This window comes from Salarias fasciatus, chromosome 11, assembly GCF_902148845.1.
Source record: "Salarias fasciatus chromosome 11, fSalaFa1.1, whole genome shotgun sequence".
NCBI classification, from domain to species: Eukaryota; Metazoa; Chordata; class Actinopteri; order Blenniiformes; family Blenniidae; genus Salarias; species Salarias fasciatus.
In genome coordinates, this window is record NC_043755.1 from 11,971,234 (window position 1) to 11,997,954 (window position 26,721).

Genomic DNA, 26,721 nt, shown 5'->3' on the forward strand with positions numbered 1-26,721 from the left:
CTAAGGTCAGCTCTTACTCGACTGCGAAGACACCGATTCCTATTTTCTTTGGCTTCCTGAAATGCCGAGAATATACCGCCAAACCAAAATAAAGATATATAGATAAAACATGATTGTATGTGAGCAAATGGAAAACAAGTTTTACAGCTTGGGTAACACTGATCCTTTCCCTGGTGAGCTGCAGCATGCCCTGTCCTGTTTCAGGTCTCCTCCCTGCAGCACAGCTTCTTGCCCAGCTCATGCTGCCTTCACTGCCTGTAGGAACAACCAAAATCCTTGAGAAAATGAACGCCTGTGTAAAGACAAAATTCCCACTAGTTAAGACTTGTTTGTCTAAGAGATGCTTCCACAATGGTTCTTGTATGAGCAATATTAAAGTCCTGTTCAACAGTGAATCAATCAGCACGAGCATGGGCGGGTCATGACAAGACAGGCCCTCGGGAACAGGCGTGGAAAAGGACATTGACGCAATTTACACTGCAAGGAGCTCGACCACCATGCTTGTGTTCGTAACGTCACTGCCTTGTATCCTGGAACTTTTTTTGAATTGTTTACTGGTGAAAAGTTGTGAATATAACCTCAGAAAGACATAAAGCACTATAAAGAGACAAAATGTGATAAACAAGGAGAATATTATAAGAAAACGATATAAAAAAAGAAAAGAAACTAAAAGCGGTCAAGACCAGTCTTTGCTTGTGTGTGTTGGGATGTCCTAGTGCAAAACTGTACTTCAAGACATAAGATGAGGGGGGGGGGGGGGGAGGAAAAAAAAAACCTTGCATACCTCCAACATAAAAAGATGCGCATCGAGCACTGAGGTAAGGTAACATAAAAAAATTACAACAAAGTGATACAAACAACTGCAAAAAAAAAAAAGACAAGATGAATCAAGCAATCGCGATGTTCACAAAGTGACGGGAAATCATAAATTGACTCAACAAATGTAAAATATATTGACCACATGGGATCCAAAGTTACACTAAAAAGACAATCATTTAAAAAAATAGATCAGGAGTTGCCAAAGGAGACTAAAAGACAAAGGACTAATAAAAAGGCCAAAAATTAAAGCAACAATACCAGAATTTACCACAATGAGACAAAAACAAACACACACATGTGCGCGCGCACACACACGATGACTCTAAACAGACCACAAACTGAGACAAAAAACCACAGTGACCCAAGTCACCACAAAGACATACTAAACAAACCTCAAAGACACATAACCCACTACAAAATACGGCAACACACAGCTACTAAACTGACAAAAAAAGACAAACAATAATCAAAGTGAGCTACAATCACAAAAAATATCAAAATGATCAAAAATTAAAACAAAAGCATGACACTCTTAAAGCATGACAGCTGATTACAGGATGCACTCCACATTTATATGTGATGAAAAACTGCAACAAGACCAAATCGATCAGCAAGCTGTAAAACACAAAATAAAACCAGAATGTACACAAACGCCAGCATTACTAATGTACATAGACATTAGATGACCACATAAACACACAATCACTCAACCAGTTACTTAGAAGTTGGTGACAAGCAATCAAAACCATTATACTGTGTTAACTATTATGATAAAAAGTAAATATATGACAGTGAATAACTACATTGTTTTATCCTCCCTTTGTGTGGCACGGCAGTGGCTTTAGGATCCAGAGTTGTGTGTTTCCCGACGCCGCAGTGTTCCGTGAAGGGCGTCGGCGGCGCTGCCATGTTGTTGTGTTATTTTCGGGGCAGCGGAGTTTCCAGCTGCCTCCACTGTCTGTGGACACAGCCGACACTTTGTGAGGGAGAAACACAGCTTTACCCACACTACTTGGAATACAAACCAGCTTCAAGTCGCTGCAAAAGTTACTGGACGCCGAGAGCTGCCGTCGGGTACGTTTGGTGTTGTCCATTAGAAACTTGTTTCTGTCATTACTTCTGCTGAGACGAGCTAAGCTGCGGCTTTCTGCTACTTTCCTCCTCATCCCTGCTAACTGTTGCATACAGGGATATTAAAAACAAAGTAAGCTTAAACCTTCCCTTAGAATATAGTTTTCATCGTCCGCTCTTTCCAATTGGCAAATAAGATCAAACTACCGGGAAACTCTTGGCTGAACGCGCAGCAACAGATGAATGGTGTCGGGAATGGGAAGCTAACTTCTGAGCTAACAGGCTAACGCTGCCAGCTGACACCAGGCTGCCAAAGTTGGGCGACGACTTGAAAAGTCGCAGAAACTCTGACTCGAATCAACAACTTCAAGTGTTGATATACACGCTGATTAAAGCGAGACTGCCTGCGTGCTTCGCTTCTGTCGACTCCTTTGACCCCTGAGCGTGATCAAGTCATTGTGGTTTATTTACCAACGGCAGATCAGGACGGGCTGGAAACGCACCGTTCATCAAGGAAGCCTGAATTTATGTAACTTTAGCCTGTCGTGTGATGGAGAGTTGGCGTTTTCCAAGCGGTTCAAAGCTTCTATTTGCTTTGGATTTCCTCCAGCTTCTGGTAATCTCCCCGCACAGGTAGCCTCGGTCCAGACTTGTCATCACACCCTTGTGGAAGTGAATGTTTGATCCAGACGGCTGGTGAAACTTTTTCTGCCACAAAAAGGGAAGCTGCAAGATGTCTTTTGAGTCAGCTTTACTTTGGAGTTACTTTTTTAGGCCCTTTGCGGAGGTGGAAACGGTACTGAAACACCGAAATGTTACATAGTATGGATACATAGCATAACTTTTACTCATGAAATTATCAACTTACAGGCTACAAACATGCAGGGAAGATTGGAGTGTTAGTTCACATTGTGGATAAACTTGCAATCTGAGTTTAAAAGTAGCAAAGAAGGTTGCATGGTGTAAATTGTACTTGAGTAAATGAACAACACTTCACATGTGTCCATTAGTTCGACCTCTGTTGCTCATTGCAATTTGAAGGAATGGGCAGGGCAGAATGAGGGCTTGAACTACCACCCTGTGCAGATGACCTGTTCTCACACCAATTTATGCATTTGTAATTTTCTACCTCCCTTCCTGTTTTTAACCTCTGTTCTATTGATTTTTCCTTTTTACGTTGTTCCTGATCGCGTACTTGCATTGGATGTTAAGGGTCATTGAGCCTATGACCGGCTTCCTGGTCATCGGCTCATTATCCATTGACAACCAGTGACCTGCTTCCTTCTTTAAGTGAGGAATTCCTAATCCTTTACAGCTTGTAAAGCTGATTTGAATCTAAAGGCAGCATCCAATAGTTCCAACTGGTTGTCTTCATGGCCTGCAATAATCAATTCATTTAATCTTTAATGAATCTCTAGAAGATGCCAGTGAACACAGCACTTGCTTTGTAAAATGAAGATTGTATACCAAGGAGGCCAGTGTACAGAATTCTTCTTTAATTAGGTCAATAATTGTTTACAAAATGTATATATCATGGTATCAACTGTTTGAAATATATAAATGTGCTATTTTATTTCCTCCGTCTTGATAATGACTTCAATTGTGCATAAATTCACTAATACTAAGTAAGTGCAGATTTGCTTTCTTCTTTATCACAGAATAGCTTCATTATTTTAGCTTTGCAGTTCTCTGTTTTTCTTCATTAATAAATCAGCATTATTTGCTGTTTTGGTGGCAAGTTTGAGACCAAGCGGTTTTTTTTTTTCAGATAGAAAGTAAATAATTTTTTTCCCAATTAAAGCAGAACTATGCAAGATTTGTTCTCGCGCTCCCCCTACTGGTCTCCTGTGAAAGCTCACTGTCGTAAACATTCTCCTTTTTCTGTCTTTTTGGTTCTGCCATCCGTGAGCACCTAAGGGTGGCGTTGCTAACACTGGCGAGGGTTTCATGTTTGTTTTACGTGCTTTTATACTTGTACTCCCGTATGAGTGCCGTAAAGCAGGTTTGTTCTCGCGAGATGTAGTCGGGTCCGCTCCTCTGAAAGTTGCAAGTGCTGTTTTCAGGACACAGACACCGGGGGGAGTGGAGGGACCGGTAAATCACCGTGCCAAGTCTTTGTTTACCCCCACAGGATTCTGAAAAATATTTACTGAGGCAAAAAAGTTGCATAGTTCTGCTTTAAAATTTGATGAAAGGTTAGCAATTCTCATTTATGAATCTAAAATAAAAGTACGGTATACTTTGGGTTCTTACTACAAACAGAATAAGAAAAAATCATTTATCAATTTGGAGTATAGTCATTTGTTTTCTGTAGAATCTATTAGTGGACTGGACTAAATGGCCATCCTATCTAAGAATTATTTATTTTGTCATCACATCAGGTGATTTTTGTGACTTTCAGAATGTCATTTTACCCTCACAAGTTTGGTATCAGGACTGCACGTTTCTTTAATAATTTAACATTTAAAGAATGTGGTTGGCATATTATTACATAAAAGTGATGTGTAATTTTTTAAATAGTCAATAATTAATGAGAAAATTTTGTCGGTAGTGCATTAAGAGAATGCTCATAAAGGTGCAGCCCTGAGGCAGCAGTGATTGCACAACTTCTAAAGAACAGGAAATTATTTGCAAACTGAGAGCATCAGCACGTCCTTATCAAGGTATCCGGGTCAACTTCTGAAAATTCATCTATGACACTGGAAAGATGTGAACCAAAGCTATGTGTGGTAGATGCCACTTTTGTGATCTGTCAATATATGCACCTAAAGGTCATTTTGATGATGATCAGAAATCTCATCAGGAAAAAAAAAAAAACAAAACAAACTTGATAGTGTTAGGTTGAAATTCTTTTCCCCACTCTGACAGGCAAGACTTCATCTGATGTGTTACCAGGTGACTGAAATTTTATCACCGATAATCTAAAAATCTAACAAGCCAAAATGGACTGAAACAAGTTGCAAATCCTTGTATTTGTTGTCTCAGTACTTTGATCGATAAAACAGCCCAGCTTCATGTGGTCCTACTTTTACTTTTGAGTTTCTAGAGTGTTGTCCAACTCAGGGCGTTTTTCACTATGTACTTCCTTATAACGCTGAAAGTAAGAGGCTGGCAGGGAAGATTTCTTCATCTTAGTCATGAATGGAGAACTAACAAGTAATTTCATGCTGAATGCCGTCACTTTCTGATAATTTACAGCATGCTTGCTTGTTAATCGGCTGCTTCAGAAGTCTGACCAGACATTGAGTTTCCTCCTGGAAAGCGCGTCGGTGGAGGCTTCTTCCCCCGCTTTGTCTGTATTCGTCTGGTAAAACTAGTTCTGCCAGAGCAGACGAGGGCGAGGTTTTTGAAAATTAATTAGCAAACAGGCCAACCAGCCCCCCCCCTCCAGTCAGTTCACTCTCGAAGCACAGCATGTATGGTTTGGCTCCATGCGTAATCCAAGGCACAGCAGTGTATAATCCGATGTGTCTCAGTTTAAAAATGGATGCAGATTAGATGCGTAAGGAGAGCAGGTTACTTCCTCTTAGACACATCAAGCAGCTGAACAGGTAAACAAGGAGATTAGCTGTGGACAGGGTGACTTGGTCTGAATGTTGAGCCATGAGTGTCCTGCTGAAGCAGTTCCCCGCATAATTATATCGTCACATTCACATATTCACACACCAGTGGAGGAGGGCGCCATGCAAAGTGCTCAGTCCATCCATTTCCAGCAGATGGGATTCAGTGTCTTGCTCAGAGACACTTTGAGATGTGGACAGATATTGAAATGAACCTGCAGCATTCTGATTGAGGGACCAACCCAAGCCACATCCACACAGTGGTTGAGATATGGTCACGAGGCAGACTAGAATACATGTGGTTAGTGCAGGAGAAGAGTCAACATTGCTTCTTCTTCGGGTGGAGTTTCTTGTGTTGAGAGCAGTAATCCAGTAAATATGCAGAGGACAAAACATTTTCCAATGAAACCAGCCAATTTTCACAATATTTTTACAAACTGTGCTTTTGCTTGTGTACACAAAAACAGTATTATCAACTCAATCACATTTGATGTTAAGTCTCACCTTGAATTTTAAATTTTTTAAATTATGTTTATGCTTTCCAGATTGCCTGCACTCATAATCAGCTGTGATCGGGTCCAGTAACCCATAACAGAAAGATGGGTAAAGCAGAAGCAGATTGGAAAGTGCTATTTTATTCTAGTTACACCCAGTTTAGATTGTGTGAGGCTGTGTTAAGTGTTACATGACTGTGTATGTTTGCCCATGTAGCAATTATGCATCCAGGCAGCTGTGACTTTGTTAACCCGCCCATTTGAAACGACCCTCTTCTGAATTCCCAGTATTCCTGCATTTATAACAACATGCAATTTGACCACCTGTGGAAAATGTTCCATTTAACCCAACACAGATAATTGGCTTTTATTTCACAGTTGACTATAGGGCTACCAAGCTAACCAGCTAGCTCGCGTCGAGCCTTGTGTCGCATTGCAATTCCCACACACTTTAATGTCTGTTTTCACTAGATTAGTGTTTTTAAGTTCCTCAATTTTCTTAAAAAGATACACGTGCTGCCATATTGAGTGATGCCAATCGTATTTGTCAGAGTTCTCTAAAGACCCCCAGTTTGCTTGTGTTCAAGTTTGACACCCAAGCATTTCCTTCTTTGAATGTCCTCGTTACGGTGACACGTAACCAGTCCTGCTTCCCACTTGCTTTAGACCTCAACATTGGCTTAGCGTTAAAGAATAACTTTTTCCAAGCCGTGTTCTTGACTGTCACACTTGGCTTAGTCAGCCCTTCAAGTATTCGTGACCATTAGCCTGTTAAATATTGCTTATGTATAATAGTGCATGCTACTCTGGCTCCTTTGAGGTGAAGTCTGCAGCTGCAAAAAAAAAAAAAAAAAAAAAAACCCTAAAAAACATGATCTGGCTTTAGTTTTACTACCACTTCCTCATACACCTTGAGAGTCTGTCTGTCTTACTGGCCCTTCTTCTTTCTTTTGATCAGCACAATTTAATCTTTTGAATATCATTTTGTTTTTAAAAGCTTCACATTTTCACTCAGTGTCTGAGCATCTCAATTAGACAAAGAATTAGCCCCATGATCTCGAGAGGAGACTGTGCACTTCTCATTTTCATGTCAGGCAATGCTCCTCATTACTCAACACTTATTTGAGTGTTTCAGAATATGTCAGAGTTTCACTTCGTCTTTCACGTGGCCTCAGCTGGGTGTATTCTCTTTTGAAAGAGATTTTCTTGTGTGTGGAATTTCTGCTCATGAGCATGCGTTTCTTTTCACATTTTTACTGATGTAATCTTCTGGCCAGCGTGACCATGACCAGGATATTTTTGATTGCTTTTTTTTTTATATACTGTCTGTGTAACAGATGGTAATTCACCCAAAAATACATTTAATTTGTTTAATTTTACCACATTAGTAAATTTCATTTCCCATTTGTCCCAAGGTTTGTTGTTGGTATCTTTCTACAATATTGGAAATGTGGTTTTGACATTGGTTTTATTGCTGCTTCTTAAACATTACCACGTTAGGAAATTATGTTATCTATAAAAGGCTAAACTGTCATTTTAGGTGAACAGATGTTTGCTTTTTAAAGCAGCCAGGTAGTGAGTAGGAATGGAAGAAAAACTCTTTGAAAGTGTTGTTCCAGGATGTGATTATCAGACATTTTCCATTTTTGCAACATTTCAGCTTTTTGAAGAGGAAGTTGTCAGTAGCTACTTCAAGAAAAGATAAACTTTTGGAGACTAAAAAATTGGGAGATTCCAGTCAAAATGAAAACTCTTCAAATTCATTTTTTACACTGAGAAACAATATGATTCAGAAAGCTAATACTGCTTTTCTGTGTATTGTCATTCCTGGTTTTGATTGGCGTGCTGCTTGTTTTGAGATGATGTGAAAGTCATTTGTTGTGATTTCCTGTCATTCGTCAACATTTGTAAATCTGGCCTTGATGCATGGGAAAGCCTTGTAGGAGTTTCAAGCATGTAATGAATGTTTGACTTTGATATTTGCATCTCCAGCCTCGGGGCTTTCATGAGTGCTGCGATCCATTTAATTGGAAGGGAATATTTTGTGTACCCCTATCAGCAAGGAGAAAAAAAAAACCTAATCATTCCTGACTCTTCGAAGAGATGCCAGACTCCATTCATTCATTCATTCATTCATTCATTCATAATAATTTTCCAAAGTATGTTGCTGTCAGTAACATGTTACATATACAGATAAATACAGTATTCAATTGAAGTTAATATTTTTCTTTCTGATCTTGTTTGTATATCTACCTATACCAGCTGTATGAATAGAGCTGTACTTTTCTTTTGAAGTAAATGTACAGCAAGAATATTTGTACAGATTTAAACAGATTTGGAGAAGTCATTTGCTCCTTCAGCAGGTTAAATAAGCCACACTTTAAACAGCTCTAAACTTATAAAGACTTGTGTCAGTCATCTGTTCTCCATTGGATGCGCTGTGAAATAATGTTTGGTTTGAGACACCGAAAACCTTTTGAATCATTGTTGAAGTTTACATTCACATCATCATTTCATAGTTTTTGTATTTCATCTAACTAAATGTGATGGAGGTTATAAAGCCAATGACAGCATTGCAGCTCATTGCTACTTGATTGTTTTGAACTGGAAAAGCTCAAAGCTTGCACACACGAGTTCGTCAGAATGAGAGGAACAGATGTAGCACATTCCTCAGAAGCTCTGTTCTGCTCACACACCATGCCTAAAAACCTCGCTGCAAACTGTGCCACTGATAAGTGTGTGCTTTGAAGCAACAAACCATGTCCGCATTACGCCTGCTGTATCTCTTTGTTTCAGCTTTCCAGAAATACTGAGAAACAGTTTCCATCCCTAAAACACAAGACCGCTCCAGAACACTCTCCGCGGTGTGAGAATTTGAAAGTGCTTACTCGGTGCTTCAGAGTGTGGAATTCCTGTTATGTTGGCAGCGCTGCAGCATTTCATAGGCTCGTTTTAAAATCACCATCAAAGAAGGGGAAGTGTCTTTTCCTTGGTAGTTAATGCAGTCTGACTTGTTCTTCGCTGATTAAATCATACCTTGTAGCTTCCTTTTGCTTTTGTGATAAGTTTCCTGTGAAGGAAGGGAAAGCTTTTTTCGTATTATTTATTTAGAACAAATTAAAATCTTAGACTTCCATGTGTCCTGATAGGTTTACATACTTTCCTTTTTTGATCTGCATTTGACAATTTTCGCATTTGACAGCGAGAGAGGGGGTGACAGTGGCATAAAGTGTCGTATATGAATTGATGAAAGAAATGGAGGACGAAAAAGAAAAACAGATGTTGAGGAGGAGGAAAATTTGGCATTGAGATGAAGAAATGGTGATAGGGGTGGCATCACTTTTGGTTTGCAAGCCAGTGGACTGTGGAAGTAAACAAAACAAAAAAAAAAATCAGACCAATCACACAAAAGTTTGTGGACCACACAGCAGAAGAAGCTACATTTTTTCAAACAGGCAAAGCTGAGCGAAAAAATGGCATCACTTGTTCACTCGCTCCCCCGAGTGTCAGAAGGTTTTTCGTTCTTCTCCTGGAGTATGTGTAAGCTTCAAGGCTGCTAACAACCAATAGAAATAAATGGCTTTTTTTCTTTAAGTCACATAGAAATCAAACCAGTGTTTCATAAAAACGATAGCTTTCAGATTCTTAATTAAATAAAAATACATTTTCTGTCTACTTCCATACTGAGCTTTTCCTTTTTTTGTAGTATCTTGTATGTTAAAAGGACGACTCTCGGGATTGAACCGGGGCGCACTCTGATGATGTCACTTTGTTGTCCGTGTGTATGGCGTAGTAACCATAGATATCTTATAGAACACTAGTAGCCTTACAGCAGATTCCACGACGTCCGCGGAGGTCGGCCATGTTGGTACGGGAAAGCTGTCAGAGTTTCTGTGGAACGCAACGTAAGGTTGGTGATCTGTGCAGACGTTTATACTCTTATTTCAATACTGTACATCTTAAAGCACTAAAAGGCAATTGCTGTTGTGACTCTGAGTTATATAAAAATTGATTGATCAAGAGATTCACTCAGTTGCCTTTTATTCATTTACTTAATTGTATTGTGACTGTAATTCAATTATTTGACTTGAGACATTCTGAGCTCCTTTTATACATTTTTACAAAGCCTAATTAAATATTTTTTAACAATGTGTTTTCTGGTACACTATTTCATGTTTAAATAATCTATAGGGGGACATTATACATTCACAATAGATTTAATAATGTGAAAGGTTACTGTTTAATGTTATATATTAATAGATATAATAAAATGTATGCAATATAATGAGGTTCATGAGATTTAAGTATTTCTGAAGTTTCAGGTGGGTAAATTGTTTATCTTCAGCCTCCACTACAGCCCTGCCACATCTTAAAATATTTTCATACAAAACTAGAAATATGGACATGTATGGTTTGTCAAAATTATTCATAAGTGCTATAAATATATCTCAGTATAAGGATTTGAACATGGCGCCTAATGTGAAGAATATTTTGAATATTCAGGATATGATATATATTTATTATATATATTTAGGGAATGCCATACTCATCAAACATATGTCATGTCATTAACAGAGATTTGATGTTTATTACAAACCAAACCGTTTGAAAATCGGTTGAAATTTGAGCAAGTCATGGCTTGTTAAACAGTTCATGTCTCATCAACACAATGTAACGAGCGAGCGAGATTCCCCTACAAAGATGGCCGACCTCTGCGGACGTCCGACTTCATTGGCCAGCAGCGGTGACGAGGCATCTAGTGTTCTATAAGATATCTATGGTAGTAACCCTCACCTGGGATTCATTGAAGAGTGACATTAAGCAGTTACATGTAAAGCAGTGTTCCTGGTGCACGTTGCCACCAGGTATGATGTAATGTTGAAACTATTTCCGTAGCCATATCAGATTGTCATGCATAGCAGGAATGCAAGGAAACTCATTTTATTGCTTTTCTATCAAAGTTTTTTTTTAGGTAATGTGTATTGCAAATGTTGATATTGTGATGACTATTATGCGTTTACACAGCCTTTGAGCGTGTACTCAGCATCATGTGAAAGTAAGAAGGTGATCCACCCTTTTCTTGATTTGAAGGAAATGATTTAAATGGCATCGACTTTCCTTAACATGTACATTTGACGTATGATAAAACAAAGACTGTGTTGTCACACTGTGGAGCTGTATGGCATTCTTAAAATTTTGACAAAACTCCAGGAGGGATAACCTTCATACACATTTCAAATAGATTGGGTGTGGGTGGCTTAACTCTGCTGCATCACCAAAAACAAACATGGGTAGGGATTACTGGCAAACTTTATAGCTAGTTTCTTGTCATAGGTTGACTTTACTTGGTTGCAGCTTAAAATTCAGGGCCTGTTTGGAGCTTTCAGTCCAGTATAAAAACAATGAGTCGGTAGTCAGCACAGTTTACAATAGTGCTGCATTTTTTTCCTGCAACACATCTAACTTGATTCAAATCTGGGCTTAACCCATTGAGCCTCAAAAGTAAAAGTCATTCCTGATTTCATGGCTATTTTATTTTAGCATTTGCTTGATTCAGTGGCATAAGGATAAAAGGACTTGAGAGCAGGAGATCACTTGGAAAATCCATGTGAAACATTATGACTGCTCTTTTGGTTTAATAGATTTGATCTTTTTTCTATTTTTTCTTTTTTTAAATTTATCTGCATGTTCGAACCTGTGCTCCACTAATCAGCAGTTGGATCGCCTCACGTCGTCCTGAATTTGTTTGAACGTGTGCAATGATGATGACTGATGAGACTCACTTTGAAGACAGAAGTGAGTTTTTCTGCTCAGTGTGCAGTTTTCTCAGGCAAAACAAAAATTTAATCCAAAAAAAACGCTACCACAGCTCAACACCTTCTTCAGTCACTTTTTCTCAGAGAGTTTTAGTGTTATTGAAGTGTTCAAGTATAGTTTTTTTAACTGGCATCTGAAGCAACTGAACTGTGAATTCAACATGCTTAGAGACACATGATATTTTGATGCAGATTTTTTTTTTTGACAAACCCAGGCTTTTTTTTTTTTCTCATTTGCCTCGATGTGGTAATTATTTGTGACCAGCTTACATAGAGAAGAAAAAAAAACCCCAACATATTCTTGTATGTCTAGTGTGTAGCGGTACAGCACAAATGTTTCATATTGGTTAGCGAGAACGTGTGTTTCTTTCTTGGACACAATTGTTTTAAACGGCTGCCTGGAACCTTTGTTAGAAAAAAGGGAAAGGAAATGTAAAGATGTAAATTAAGGTTTTATCTATTCAGCTATGATAGTTCAAAGGTCGGTTGAAGTTAAAAGCTCCTAACACCATGACATTGTGGTGTTGAAATCATATTTTTTGTTGAAAGTTGATCTAGAGTTTTCACCATGTCATCTTTTTATTGTAAAAAAAAAATCCCTTGTGTCTGTTGGAAATTTTTCTGCTGATGTGACCATATGACCTTAAAAGGAAAAGGCTCTGCCAGGAAAAGGTTTAATCACTCTGCTGGATGGCGTTTGGAGACAGCTGAGGTCAGGGTGTGGTGGAGATGGGAAGAAACCACTGGAAATGACCTGTTTGCTTGCTTGCTTGTTTGTTTTGAGGCATTTTTCTTTATTAAGCGGACAAAAAGAAAATCAGGACTAAAAAACTTTGTCTGGTCATGGAAGTAGTGTTCTTCTTGTGAAAGCCTTAGAGAAATGTATCTGTGTACATATTTGTGTAATGTCTTGGAACGTATGTTTGCTGAGAGCAGTTTTCCTCTGAGATCACTGAGATAACATAACTTGTGTGGTGCCTCTTCACGTATTTTAACTAACAATCATCACACAAGACAGTCTGAAATAAAGAGCACAGATTGAATAGAAAAATTTGGACTCACTGATAGTGAACTGGAATTTGTCACAAAGTTTCTCTTTGCTTGCTCATATTGTCAACCCACTTCAGATCACAGTGGCTCCTAATCTCTGCTACTTCCCTTTCATTTTGTTTATGGGAGTGTTTATGGGATCAGGGGTAACTGCAGTGACCTAAATAAAACAGTTTTCCATGTTTTGAATTGCCTGAAAAGAGAAAACGATATGTCGTTCTGTCTTTTAATTATTTGAGTATAATATCCAGAAGCCTGTGTTCTTCTGAGTGTATGTGGAAAGATCATACCGCCCTCCTGTAACAGGTTTGTCTGCTGCAAGTGTACAAAAGCGAAATTGAGTTGCCACTAAGGATCATGTGATTTCTCATGTTTCATTGAGCCCAGTTTTTACAGTAGATGCCGACTGTCTCATACGTTTTCTGTCTTTCTTTCATGCAGTGCCCAACACACTTGAAGGACGAATGTATTATTACATGGGTTACACAACAAACTATAATTAGTGTTTACATAGAGTTTCAGTAGGTGAGGTTGAGAGAGGTAGGCTCCTGTACGTCTGCATGTCTCTTTCAAGTTCTGAGAAATAAATCTAGACTAAAAGTTTTCCGACTTGCAAGCGGTCTTAGATCCTTTAATTGGATCTTCTCTTTAGGTTCTTCTTGTGAAATGCAAAATAGAAATATTACAAGCTGTTTGATGAAATATTCAAAGCTGCGTGCAACCTTATTTTCATCAAGAGTGGGAAATTACCTAGAACATCTTGTCGGATGATACAAAATACAACATGAAGACAGGTTAATCACTGTTTCCAAGTCTATAGAAACTGTTTTGATGATAACAGCTGTTATCTTTACAGGATGACCAAAGTTCAAAGACATTGAGTGTGCTAACCTACAAATGCTGCAAACTGCACCAAGAAGTTTTCTACACATATTTGTAGGTCAGTAGCTTAGTTTATCTTTGCAGTCACACCAGTCTTGTTTATCTATGCAGTTTGTGTTATTTTTACTGTCTGGCATCTTTTGCAACAAGCATGAGTATTATAAATGTGCTTTCACCAAGAGAGCAGCTTTTTTGTAATTTTCTTATGCTCTTTTTTTTTATATATAAACACAGAGTCATCATTAAAGAAAAGTACAATTCCAGGTCCAGGTTATCAGAAAATAACACTTATTCAGCGTCCATACCGTCACATCTCACAACAGACTGGACTCCAATCCCTTTATCTCTGTTCACTGTGTAATCCTTTGTACAGTAACCACGGCATGCTGTTGACATGTAGTCTTGCTCAGGTCAGCCAGAAACTGATAAAGGCTCCCTTTACACGATAACGAAAATGAAAGAAGATGCGAAAGCTTCGTTGTAATTTGGATGTCCTTTTACACGATAACGGTGGTTGTTGTCACTGAAAATGCAACGAGGAAACAGCGGGAGCACTGCTGCTGCACATGCACACCTTTGCCGTGGTAAATACCTCTTCTGCACATGCGTGAGTAGATAGACGGTAACAAACATGGTGGCCCCGGGAGCGGTATGACCTCCAGTCCAGATTCTAGTTTTAACACCCATATTGGCAATTTTATAGTTGAGATTTGCTCCTAATAGCCTGTTTTTTACGTCCTCTCCATTGTTATGTTTGTAGTGTATGTCTACACGCTTGTGTGTGATTTTTTTTTTTTTGTTTTTTTTTTTTTTTTACAAAAACAGCCAGCAACGCCAACTTGTGGCCTGTGTTGCTAACTACATCATTTTCAGCATGTCTGCCATTGCGATAGAATCGGAGGTAATTTCAGGACGAAAAAGCAAAACTTGTCTGAAATGAAAACAAAAACTTTGGAGTATATCAAAATTACCTGAGGAGGAAACTACCGCCTTTATGAACGAAGGGTTTGTTCAGTTTGAAGTGTCTACACTATTGGAAGCTACACCAGTGAACTGTTTATCTGGTGTTTTGTGTCCATTTCAGTTTAAATACATGTTTTCTTTTTGAAATTGATTATTTCAACTTGTCTTTATTTCAATTGCACTTTAAAAACACTTCATAGCCAAAGCAAATCGCTGTATATATATATATATATATATATATATATATATATATATATATATATATATATATATATGAATGTTGTAAACTCAAAGACACAACACAAGAAAAGAGGTCCTTCGAAGACATAGTGCAAGAAGATGCTCTGTGTCAAGTTGCTTCATGACAACAGCTTAAGAGCGTTACAGCTCTTAACAATGACCCTGCCTCATCCTAGACAGCATCTGGCCTCGCATTACCCCCTCAGGATAAATGGGTGTCCTTGTTCGTGTGGTTAGTGTTTACAGCCTGTAGAATCGCCCTTTCTCTATTCACTCCCCGTCTTTGTCATCGGCACTCTCTCCCTTTAGCGTCTGACTCATTGTTTCCCTTCCTGCTCTGATCCTTCCCCCCCCCCCCCACTGTGATATCACTGAAGGTCCAACTGCAGGTCCTGATGAAAAGTTGACAGGCGCTCATCATATTTTTCCACAGTCCTCAGAAAGCTTTTCCACGGATCTCATTTTTTTTGATGGTTCAGACGTCCCATTTTTAAACCGAAGCCACGTCTCGACGGGGAGGATGATGATACTGAAGGACTGATAAGTTTGTGGCTTCTCCCCTTCAGAGCCAGAGTTTATGTTCTTCCCCACTTACCACATTTAAGGTATCCACGGTGTAGGTTGAAGTTACCTGACAGTTTCACAAACTGAAAGCCTCCATATAATTCAAGGCCTTTTTTTGATTGTTTTGCAACAGATGAAAAAATAGTCTTTTTAAGCCTTTGTGCAAAACTGTCCAATTGCTACATCATGTCAGACTTTGACAAATTTACCTGCAGTATTTTCATTTGATGTAAAAATATAAGATTTGTGGCTGTTAAGTGCAGCCAATTGTTTTGTTCAATAAGAGCTGACTGACACGAAGGCAGAAGATTTTAGTCGGAAATCGCAGCCTTGTTGACTCTCCAATTCAATTTGTGTTGAAAGCGTGGGTTTGAAACTAAGATTAATGATAGATAATAGATAGATAATAAACGCAATGCTCTTTTCTTGTATGCATTTGGGTGTTTTTTTTTGTGCAGGATGAAATGGTGAAAACAACCGATTCTGAACTTCAGTCTGCTGCAAAGAAGAAAAACTTTTTTTTTTTATAGATCCAATGTGTTCATACATTATATCAAAATAAATATTGTTAGACTCACACAGAGGTTGTGCTGAAAAAAAAAGACACCAAAAAGGCAAGGTGACCTGGTTTTAAGGTGAAATATAGAGGGAAAATCAAAAGTGGACAAAAATGGCCAATTCACCCCGAGACCCTAGAGGCTTGAATGCTCTGTTACTTGTGATTTTTGTGTCAAGAGGGCATAACTTGATTTCCCGTGACGGAATTGCTTTTGCATGTAACAGTGTATAGTGAAACACGGTTGGCGATGTTTTGTGATTGCTTGGGAAATGACTGATCGGTCAAGGTTTGAAATCTGTGTTCGTACGTAATACGGTAAAATTGGTCAGCACAATCGCCGTCTTGCTACATCTCGAAGTAGTTTAAGTTATGAACAACCAATAGGAATAGAGCAGAATATAACATGACAACTCATGCAACACCAGCAATGCACAAAACAATAGTTTATAGACTCAATTAAAAAAAAAATGCAGGGCCACATGTAGTCTCCTGTTTTCAAACCAAGCTCTACTGCTATTCATGAATACATTTGGAAGGTAGGGAAAGCACCATGATAAGCTAGACTAGTATGCATGTAGACTTTATGTTGTATGCCACCTGTAAAGGTCGTAACTTTCATTGACACTGTAAACTCAGAAGAATGTGGAAGTAATCTTTAGTTCTCATGCTGTTTCCTTCTTCAGCTGCATACCCAGTGAGAGGTGAACTTTCTGTAATCTCTTTCATGTACAGCAGAAAACCTCTCTTTTGCATACAAGGAGGAGTTTTCATCCTGCATGCAACTGAGGAAGCACCATGCTGCTCCTTTTGAGCTTCACCACAGAGGCGTTCACTTTAAATATGACCTATAGAATAGATAAATAACCCAATTCAAGTGTGTCAAACGATGTTATTTTCACACAGTTAACTTCAGCTTATTGCCAGATGTCTGCACACAGTCGCAAAGACAGCATAGGTTTTCTGAGGGAATTAAATTACGCTCTCCTATACCTTTGACTAACAAAACCTTGCACTCTGCACTTTATGTAAAGTGTTTTTCCAATCTTGTGTGGAGAAGACAACACTTGCTTTCAGTGAGTTTTTTTTTTTTTGGGAAGTTCCAGTGTGATTCTCTACTGCTGTAATTGACCAGATCTTGTCAACTGAGATAGAGAGACAAGACAGCACTCTCAATGAATTAATTATTGGTCTTATTTAAAGCCGCTGCTGTTCCTGTAACCAAGGTAGCACAGCCAGCCTGCACTGATATGCAAAACAACAAACTCCAGCTGAGCGTGACCAAGATTGCACATGTACTGAAGAGCTTCTCATGTTCAGCTTTTTTTTTTTTCTTCTCCCTTTTTCACTATTTATGAAGCATTTTGTTGAAAAACAAAATCTATTTGGTAGGTGATGTGACTTCCAGCATCAGACTATCTAGATTGTAAATATGCAAATTCAAGTGAGCGGGTAGAGTGTTTGAATCAGTTACTGAGCACTTCGAAGAGGGGAAACTTGAGCTTAAGCCCTGACATGTAAACAATGTCTGTAATAACTAGTTGATTACACGTATGCAAAATGTAACCTAGAGACCTCTGGAAGGCAAAGAACACTTTGAGATAGCAAAAACATCGAAAACACAGTGTGAGGAATTTCCCCTTACGTCCCTATATTTAGTACCAAATTACATATCTTTCTCCTGCAAGTATCTCTTTCTCTAAGAGAATTCAGATCCTGTCGGACAGTTTGTGAGTCTCCACATCTTCACGATGCTGCTGCAGAGTGATGGGTGATTCATTCAATGTTTCACGTTGCTCAACCTTAGCTGAATGTGCCCTTGAGGTCATGGATGAACGCTTGACGCATTTATTGTCTCGTATGAAGCAGCAGCTGGTGAAGTTTAGCTCCACAGACGGCGGCGGCGGCCCAAAGCGTCCAGTTTGCCGCTCTCCAGATGGCCGATGATTGCTATCAGTCTCTAAGGTGGAAAAGTGACACCAGAGGTCAACCTAATCCAGATAAATAACGGCTTCTGCTAGTGAAATGTGTCTCCTCTGCCAAAGGCCAGAATGTGAAAGATGTTAAAATGCAGGAGATAACACATTTTCCTCAGCCTAATATTATAAAATATCAAGTATTTACAGGGCGATGCTGTAGTCTCCAACACCAAGTCTCTTCAGTGTTCTCCTTTTCCCTGCAGACCAGCTTGTAGCATATGTAGCCGGGTGATTTAAACCTGAATCACTGCTTTATGTGAACGAACATCTCTTCAGTGTTTGTGAGGCTGGTAAATTGGTCCTCTCGCACATCCGCATACCAGCAGGCTCTATACCTTCTTCCCTCTGGAATTTTCCTCATTCCTTCGCTGAAGTAAAGTTTGACAGCCTGGCGGAAAGGAAATCGGTTAGTCATTCCTCCGAAGCCCCAAACAGGCCTCGGAGGACCACGAGCCAGTATGCGTGGTTTGAAAAAATAAAGGGCTTATGTGTGAGATCTCGGCGGTGTTGTCCTGTTTACGTATCCCAGCAAAGCGGAGGTTTCTCAAACAACAAATCCGAAAAAGAAATTGGAACCTACCAGTTGTGATTCTCTCTTACAGCCTCAAAATTCTTATTTTTCTTGAAAAAAATACTTGTTTTTAGTAGATAGCAGAAATTTCAATAGATGCAATTCCACAGGTTGGCTCTGCATATTTTACTTGTACATTTTTTTTAAAAAAGCTTTTTTCTTTCTGTTTCTCTTAAAATTTCTGTCTGCCTGTAGCTTTCCCTTTTTCTTCTTTTGTTTCTTCTTCTTTTTTTTCTAACACTGTCATTGTTCACAGATTAGAGTCGTACTGTACCCCATAACTCCAAACTGCTCTGTAGTGTATAATCAGTTTGTGGAGTGGTGCTTTTTTTGTACTCGCTGTTCTTGCTAAAAAGCCCAGATGAGCAGTCACGGCCGCATCAGACGATCGCATGAAACAACACAAAGACAAAAAGAATAAATGTACATGGATGGGCTCTACATACAGGTTGAAAATATTTCAGGGTTATAGAATAAGTATTGGGCATTTCACTCAGAATTTTTCGCTAATTCTGAAAGAATAGCCTGTGTTTAAATCAAATATAATGACAGGTTTGAAGTGAATATGTGGCTATTTGACTCAGTTATCTTTATTCCTTTGTTTTCTAACTACTTAATTGCATAAATAATGTGAAACCAGGCTTAACAGACAAAGCATTTATTGTTGTTGCAACCACAAAATCCACATGCCCTTAAACAGCTCAGGGCTTTAAACCTTTATGTGGCTGAATTATAAATGAAATATCATCAAATAAATCATTTGAACTATTACTTGTTTGGAGATTGTGTGGGAGTTGGAATCAATCACAAATCACTCAGTCGACCTAATGCACATGATCATTAATGATTATCTAATTTTAACTGGATAAAAGCAACATTACTTTCTCTCAACTCAGCTTTACTTCTAAAGTACTTTGAAACAACTACAGTTGGCACTGTGTTCTGCACATCGTCATAAAAACTAAAAGTGCAAGATCTATACAACAAGAACAAGAAAAGCAGAAGACATTAATAAATCAGAAGCAGAGTCTCAGGCCGAGTTAAAACACCAAGGAATAAGAATGTTTTCAGATCTTTGAAAATGGACAGCAAGGGGGCGAAATTATGAACCAATAATTTCTGATCACAATAATTAAATTTGTTTAATTTGTGACTCGATACCTGGTGTTATTTCATCCATTTCTTCCTAATTTGTGAACCTAAACAGAGAAATGAAATTTTCTTGGATGAGCAGTGTCTCCCTGCATAGAATTTGCATAAAGACACAATGGCAGATTGTGCGTTTTAGCATTTGTTTCCTCCTGGTTACGTTTCTGCTGCTGCTGCTCGTTTAACACAGCAGATGAAAGAAAGCCCAGTCTTCCCTGCTCCGGTACCTTCAGTGCATTCTTCAGTGTGTTTCACCCAGTCCTGTCTCACTTTGATTACTGGGTTTAGAGGCTCCAGTCTGTATTTATGCTGCTATCTCTCTCTCTCTCCTCTTCTTCTTCTTTGTGGAGACGCGCTCTTTATGCCCTCAGCTGACGGGATTGGGTTGCCTGGTCGTTTCACCAGTGGGCTCCGAGCCCTCGCCGGCGGCGCTGGCATGTCAGCAGCCTCTCTGTACTCTCCAGGGCTTTCCACAGCAGCTCACCCGGGTTATTAGTGTGCAGATCACTGGGGAGCCAAGCCCCGACTTCACTGGCATCTGCTGGCTAATTAACATCAGGTTTTAACTCTGTGGTTTAGGCTTTTGCTGTCATTTAAATATCAGCTAACCAGACGTGGAATCGCACCTGCAGTTTTTCCTGTGTGTTGGTTTAGCTATGGAGCCACACACTGATAAACAAGCCAGTGCCTCTTGGCAAATGTCAGAGGCTTGTTTACAGAGCAAGGGTCCTGTAACTCCTTTTTAACAGAATGTTGGAGAGTTTTATTGGAGCAACAATAGTTTTAGATTGTGTGTGTGTGGGGGGGAATCTTTCGTGTATCGTTTGAATAAATTTAATTTGTTTTTTGTCAATATGTTCTCAAATACGGCTATTTAATTGGACTCGTGGTAGACGTGCAGCGAAGCGTAATCGATTTGTTGTTGAAATCATGCCGCCTCTGCTGTGACAGGTGGCGATCCGCGCTCTTTCATGTTGTATCTATTGTGCCATTTCTGGTGAATCTGTGCTGTCTGAGAAAACAACAGTCTTCAATAATGCACGAGCAATTTAGCAGCCCAGAGGCACAACAATGAACAGCGTTTCGCACTTTACCAGTCCGACTGCTCTGCATACCGACCGCAGTAGATCCACTCCGAGTCACACTACCTGGGTGTGTTAGTCCAACTTCCTGGTACTTCTCCAGCCATCAGGATTACGTGTACTTTTACAGTCGAGTTTTAGCTTGACTCATGTAAGTACTTAGTGTTTTAGGTGTCGTGTAAATGAAGACAGTTTCAGTCTGAGAGGGTCTTACATGATGGAGGATTTTATAATAATTAAGATAAATTTAAGTAAGCTGAGACCGTAACACTGAAAATAATTAATTATTCTGCCTAACTGTGTTTCTTTATGATCTATCGACGTGCTGAGATGGGAGCATTGGTTGCAGGCTCATTTTACGGTCTGTTAATGTGGTCCGGCTCAACATCGCCAGAAAGAATTTTGCGTAAAGACATCTGAGGAGCCTTGAAGTTTAGAATTCAATTTCACTTTGTAAGCATGTGGCCTCTTTCCACATCCAGCTGACACAAGAACATGGGATTATTCATTCATAAAGAGATTTTTGTATGAAACCATGTATGTTATTCAACCAGTTCCAGCGTTATTTCTCATTCTGCCAGTGCTCGAGGAAAAGATCAGACTCTTTATGTGCTCAATGAGTCACATCGGCAATCTTTTAATGTCTTTCTGCTGTCCTATGTATTTGGTGCACAGTGGGTTATTGAACTGAATAGAATTTAATACAGAATACTGAGTGTTGTTTGCCTTTAATGAGATTTCAGTCCACCCTGTGTGAAAGGGAATACCCCAAAATACAATTATTTTACCGTTTATTGAGGCTGCATGTCAACGTATTTGTCTGATCAGATGCCCCCCTGCGGCTCTAGACTGCCTTGAAGTGGGATCATATTTTCACTTGATTACGTTACATCAAAACTGGTGGCAACAGACCAGAAATCAGAAGCACAGAATCTTTTGACTGACAGAAATTAAGGAAACATATCCCCAAAAATGACATTATCACATGTAACGTCTAAGCAGTGTTTTTGCAGCCCTACTTTTCATACATCAGGAGGAAATACTGTAGAGTACTGCAGCCACAAGACATGCTCTCCTCAGGTCAGCTGGAAAGCATCTGGTAATGTGCATATGTTTGTAAAGGTCAGTGGATCGCATCCCAGTGCGTTTAGGAAAGCAGGAATGAGATTCACTGGTAAAGTTGGACTGTTTTTATCCACTTGGCCTCTGTTGGCTGGTCTGTTCAGCACTGTGTACATCCTCATGCATGTGAGCATATTTCCGAGGTCAAGACCCTGCTTTTGACCCTCTGGGCTCGCCAGAAAGTGCCGTCACTGTTTCATCTCCATCATCGGTGACCTCTGACCCCCTTTACTGTGCTGCTGCGGAGCCAAAGGGTGACCCACCAGTCCTGCTGTGATGCCATCCAGGTCACCGCAGCAATGATAAACCTGCTCTCATTTATTTCACCCTCTTTATAAATCTCTCTCGACGACTTCAAAGAGGGGTCATTCACAGTAAAAGCTCTATTTCCAAACGTCTGTCATTCAAGGCTGCTTTTTTTTTCAGATCGTCCCTATTAATACTATCTTCTTTAAAGTAAAAGGAAGCATAAAAATATGCTTGTAACTTGAGTACTAGCCTTGAAATCTTACCATTCTTCCTCCATTTTCACAGATGTATTCATGTTATTTACAATTATTTAGAACATTTAGCACACAGTTTTCTTCAAATTCTGTAGTTTTATGGAAAGCAGCTGTTCAATAAGAACATTTTCAAGCTTGAATGGATGTAAAGAAAATAAAAAAAAGAAAAATATCCTAAATTGCTGTAGTCATTATAGTGATCATTCTGCTCTAATTGTGCTGTTAACCTTTGCCTGTTTCTATCCGTACTGTAACTATGCGCTCAGCAGATTACTGCCTGAAGTTCCACTCTTCAGCTCCAGTCCGATCCACACCGATTTGTGCCGTAAAGTCAGATCAACATGTGACAGATATGTCAAATTACTGTGGAAACGTTGGAATGTTCATGGTTTGGAGAAGAGGTGGAATAATGTCTTATCAGCTTAACTTTTCATAAGAAGATCTACAGAAGCTGACAGGAAAGTATGGCACGGCTGATGCTGCATGAACAGTTCCGTGGTTTTAGCTTCCAGTGAAAGATGCAACGTCTTTGTCTTAATGTTTGCATAAGTGACCGCTGGAGTACAAAGCACAAACATCACATCTCACGCTTTCCCAGTAAAGAAAATAATGGGAAATAAATTCAACACCAGTAACCCTTTGACTCATTTGGTATTCTCCAGCGCTTCGCTTCTTCATTCTCCTGAATTATTGATGGAGGCCTGGATAATTTATTAAAAAATTGGAGCAATGGGAAGTGTTTCATTGAAGTATTTTCTTCTTTCGGGCTCCCAGGAGATGTCATCATGCAGCAATTTTGTGATTTCTCGACTTTCACAGCTGATTAAACAGTTGTGTGAAGTGTGGGAATAAAATACATTCTTGAAGCATCTGCTTAATAAATCACTGTGGTTCTCAGAGTGGGTCAAGAGACTCTGAAAGGTGCGCATAACCGTAAGTCAACTATGTAAAATGGATTTATATAGAAATGAAAAATCACGACCTTGACGCCATGAATCATCAGGTTAAAGAAAAAATTACTGTAACCTGTTGAGCAGAAGATGAATCGTTCATTGGACTCAAACACTTCTAAATGGCACCCCGGCCTTTTTTTTTCTCCGTGTCAAGCATGAAAAGTAACATCTAGTTTATCTTCTGACATGGTCATGGTTTAGCTTTATCAGAACATCTATTCACATTAATATATTCACTTTTTAAAGTATAACAACGTCAGGTTGCAGAATACCCGACACAACACGCTTCACTTATTATGTTGGGATTATTTTTCCTGCGTTTTTCAAGATGTCACAGCTTTGTTCTCATGGTGGTGAAAAATGTATTTTGGTGCCAGTAATTAAAATCATTATGTATAAGGTCAGATCTACTCGCCTAAGGGGGAAAAAAAGCAATAATTTAGTATTCATCAGGTGATATATGGCCTCAGTGAGAACTTATGAATCAAATGAATTGCAGCTGTATTTTCCAGTGTGTGTGCCGTAATTCATTCTTGTTGGTGTACTTTCACTCATCTTTATTGTTGAAATTTTCCACTTTGAATCGTCATTGTGAAACCTAACATTCACATGTGTGCAGTTTGTTACTTTGATGCTTTTTATTGCTCGTTTCACTTGATTGAACACTCTTTAGGACAGTTATGCAGAAACCGATTGCAGAACAGTTTATTTAAATGGTTTGTGTCTGTCTGTTTTCCTCCAGGTGAGGTGAAGATGGTGGACCGACTTGCCAACAGCGAGGCCAACTCCAAGCGGATCGCGGTGGTGGAGAGCTGCTTTGGCGCCGCGGGGCAGCCCCTGGCCATCCCGGGCCGCGTGCTGATCGGCGAGGGCGTCCTCACCAAACTGTGCCGCAAGAAGCCCAAGGCGCGGCAGTTCTTCCTCTTCAACGACATCCTGGTGTACGGCAACATCGTCATCCAGAAGAAGAAGTACAACAAGCAGCACATCATCCCCCTGGAGAGCGTCACCATCGACACCATGCCCGACGACGGCGACCTGCGCAACGGCTGGCTCATCAAGACGCCGACCAAGTCCTTCGCCGTGTACGCCGCCACCGCCACCGAGAAGTCCGAGTGGATGAACCACATAGGGAAGTGCGTGGGCGACCTGCTGCAGAAGAGCGGCAAGTCCCCGACGGGCGAGCACGCCGCCGTGTGGGTGCCCGACTCGGAGGCGTCGGTGTGCATGCGCTGCCAGAAGGTGAAGTTCACGCCGGTCAGCCGCCGCCACCACTGCAGGAAGTGCGGCTTCGTGGTGTGCGGGCCGTGCTCGGAGAAGAAGTACCTGCTGCCCAGCCAGTCGTCCAAACCCGTGCGCGTGTGCGAGTACTGCTACTCGCAGCTGACGTCGGGCAGCCTGGCGCCGCGCTCGGACTCCATCAGCCGGCCGGGCTTCGGCAACCTGTCGGACGACGACGACGAAGACGACAGCAGCGACTAAGGAACGGCCGGATCCCCGCCGCGGCCCGGCCGGTCAGCGCCGCGAGGAGGAAATACTCTGCTGATCGTTTCTCTTTCGTCTCAGACGATAGAATCGACTGTGGGAACAGCCGAGGACACGCTCATGAAATCACTGTGGAGTTCCCGTCTCGTCTACAAACCAAACCCTTTAATTTTGTCCACTTAGATGAATACTTTCCTGAAAAACAGCGATTAATCAGTGAATCGTGGAATTAACCAGCAGAACTCTGGGACGAAGTCTGACTGTTCATCAGAGCCGTTCTGCTAATCTCTACTTTTCCCTCTCGCCTCTTAATCAGGCTGCAAACAGTCACTACCGAAAGCAAAGGTGCTAATGAGAACCTCTTTCTAAACTCTTTCCTCCTCTCACATTAATATCAGATCTTTTCTTCTTCTGCCCAGTAACTTAAACAAGGGGATTGCTTGTAATTTCTGCAGGGAAAAGCACATGTTTGGGTTCCGCCTCTTTCTCGTCTGTCCTCAAGGCACCAAACTGGACTTTATTGTAACAGAATTATGGCAATTTCTGCAACTATTTTTATAAAGTCGTGTCTGGTAAAATTGGAAAAAAAGAGACATTTATTTTCTATGAATAACAAAATGTAGATTTTTATGCTAATGACAGAACCTAATATAGTTGCTTCTGACAAATCAGCTTGTCTCACATTGAGCATTATTAATCTGTCGCCTCACACACTGATGAGTTTTGTCACTTGTCCCAAAAAAAACAAAAAAACAAAAACCCTCAGCCTTTAATGTCACGTCTGCCTTGTTAGAAAATTGAGGTTAACCTTCACAAAGGAGGTTAACAGTTAAAACGAAACCATGCTGGAAAAACCAGGGACTTCATGATAGGTTGACTTTCAGACACATTAAGGAGGATATTATTGGTTCTGTGTGTGTCAGCAGAACAGCAGGGAGATTACCCACAGGCCCGCTCGCAGGAAGGCTTCAATTTGGACTTTCCCTGCTCACGCTGGAAATACTTTTCTTGCCAGTTATCGGTCGTCACAAAAAAAAAAAAAAAAAAAACATTTAGTAGATTTCACAGCTTTTTTTTTTTTTTTTCCCCTCCCCTCCAGAAGGTCGACGTAAAGCCTGAACTGAAACGAACCGTCAGGGGTCTGGGTCTGCCGTGTCAGTAGTGCTTTATGGGCACCTTTGTATCAGGTGAACGTCTCAGGACCGCCGACACGACGCCCACAAGGACAAACAGATGCGAGTGAAATGCAGTGGTTTGACATTTCCCAGTGACACTTCAGGCAGTGCATATTAATTACACATGGATTTGAACGTTTATAGCTTTTTTTTTTTTTTTTGGTTGGTTAATGATAGCTTTTAAATCAGAAAAATCTAAAGTATAGCAGCTTAAAGCATTATTTATGATTAACAGAAATGTTTTTTAAAATGTCACCTTTTAGTTTAGAAATGCATTTGGCTTTTTCTTGACATCTTGACAGATGTGTAGCGACATGCCTGAATTCAGCTTTCCACCAAATTTCCACCATATTCCCAAAAATAAGCAATCTGCAGTTTACCCTGAGAAATATTAAGGCAGAAATAAATCATTTCCGTGAGGTTTTTTTTAAGGATGTTATTTAGAGCAACACTCATCTAAGCACAGATGTTGTGTTAATAAGTGCAGGTGTGAGGCGTTAATCTGCCTGAGTAAAGAAAAGGCCATCGTTTAGGAAAATCAAAGATTTGAAGCATCCTTTTTTTTTTTCTAATCTATTTTTATTCAAGAGTTTTAACTGTTTTTTAATTGTTAATTTGTTTAATTTAATGCTCCACAGAGGGCATGGAGACTGTTAACCGCTCAGCCGGCTCCTCCTGCGATGAATG

General features: G+C 40.0%; 1 protein-coding gene across 1 annotated transcript; it reads left to right on the forward strand.

The window, feature by feature from the left end:
- Window positions 1-1,747: 1,747 nt before the first annotated feature.
- Window positions 1,748-25,908, forward strand: plekhf2 (pleckstrin homology domain containing, family F (with FYVE domain) member 2). Its single transcript, XM_030103420.1, has 2 exons — window positions 1,748-1,893; window positions 24,117-25,908. The coding sequence occupies exon 2, from the start codon at window positions 24,128-24,130 to the stop codon at window positions 24,854-24,856; it is 729 nt and encodes a 242-aa protein (XP_029959280.1). The 5' UTR covers window positions 1,748-1,893; window positions 24,117-24,127; the 3' UTR covers window positions 24,857-25,908.
- Window positions 25,909-26,721: the final 813 nt, after the last annotated feature.

Coding starts and splice junctions, on each gene's coding strand:
- plekhf2 (XM_030103420.1), top strand. CDS start 24,128: ATGGTGGACCGACTTGCCAACAGCGAGGCCAACTCCAAGCGGATCGCG.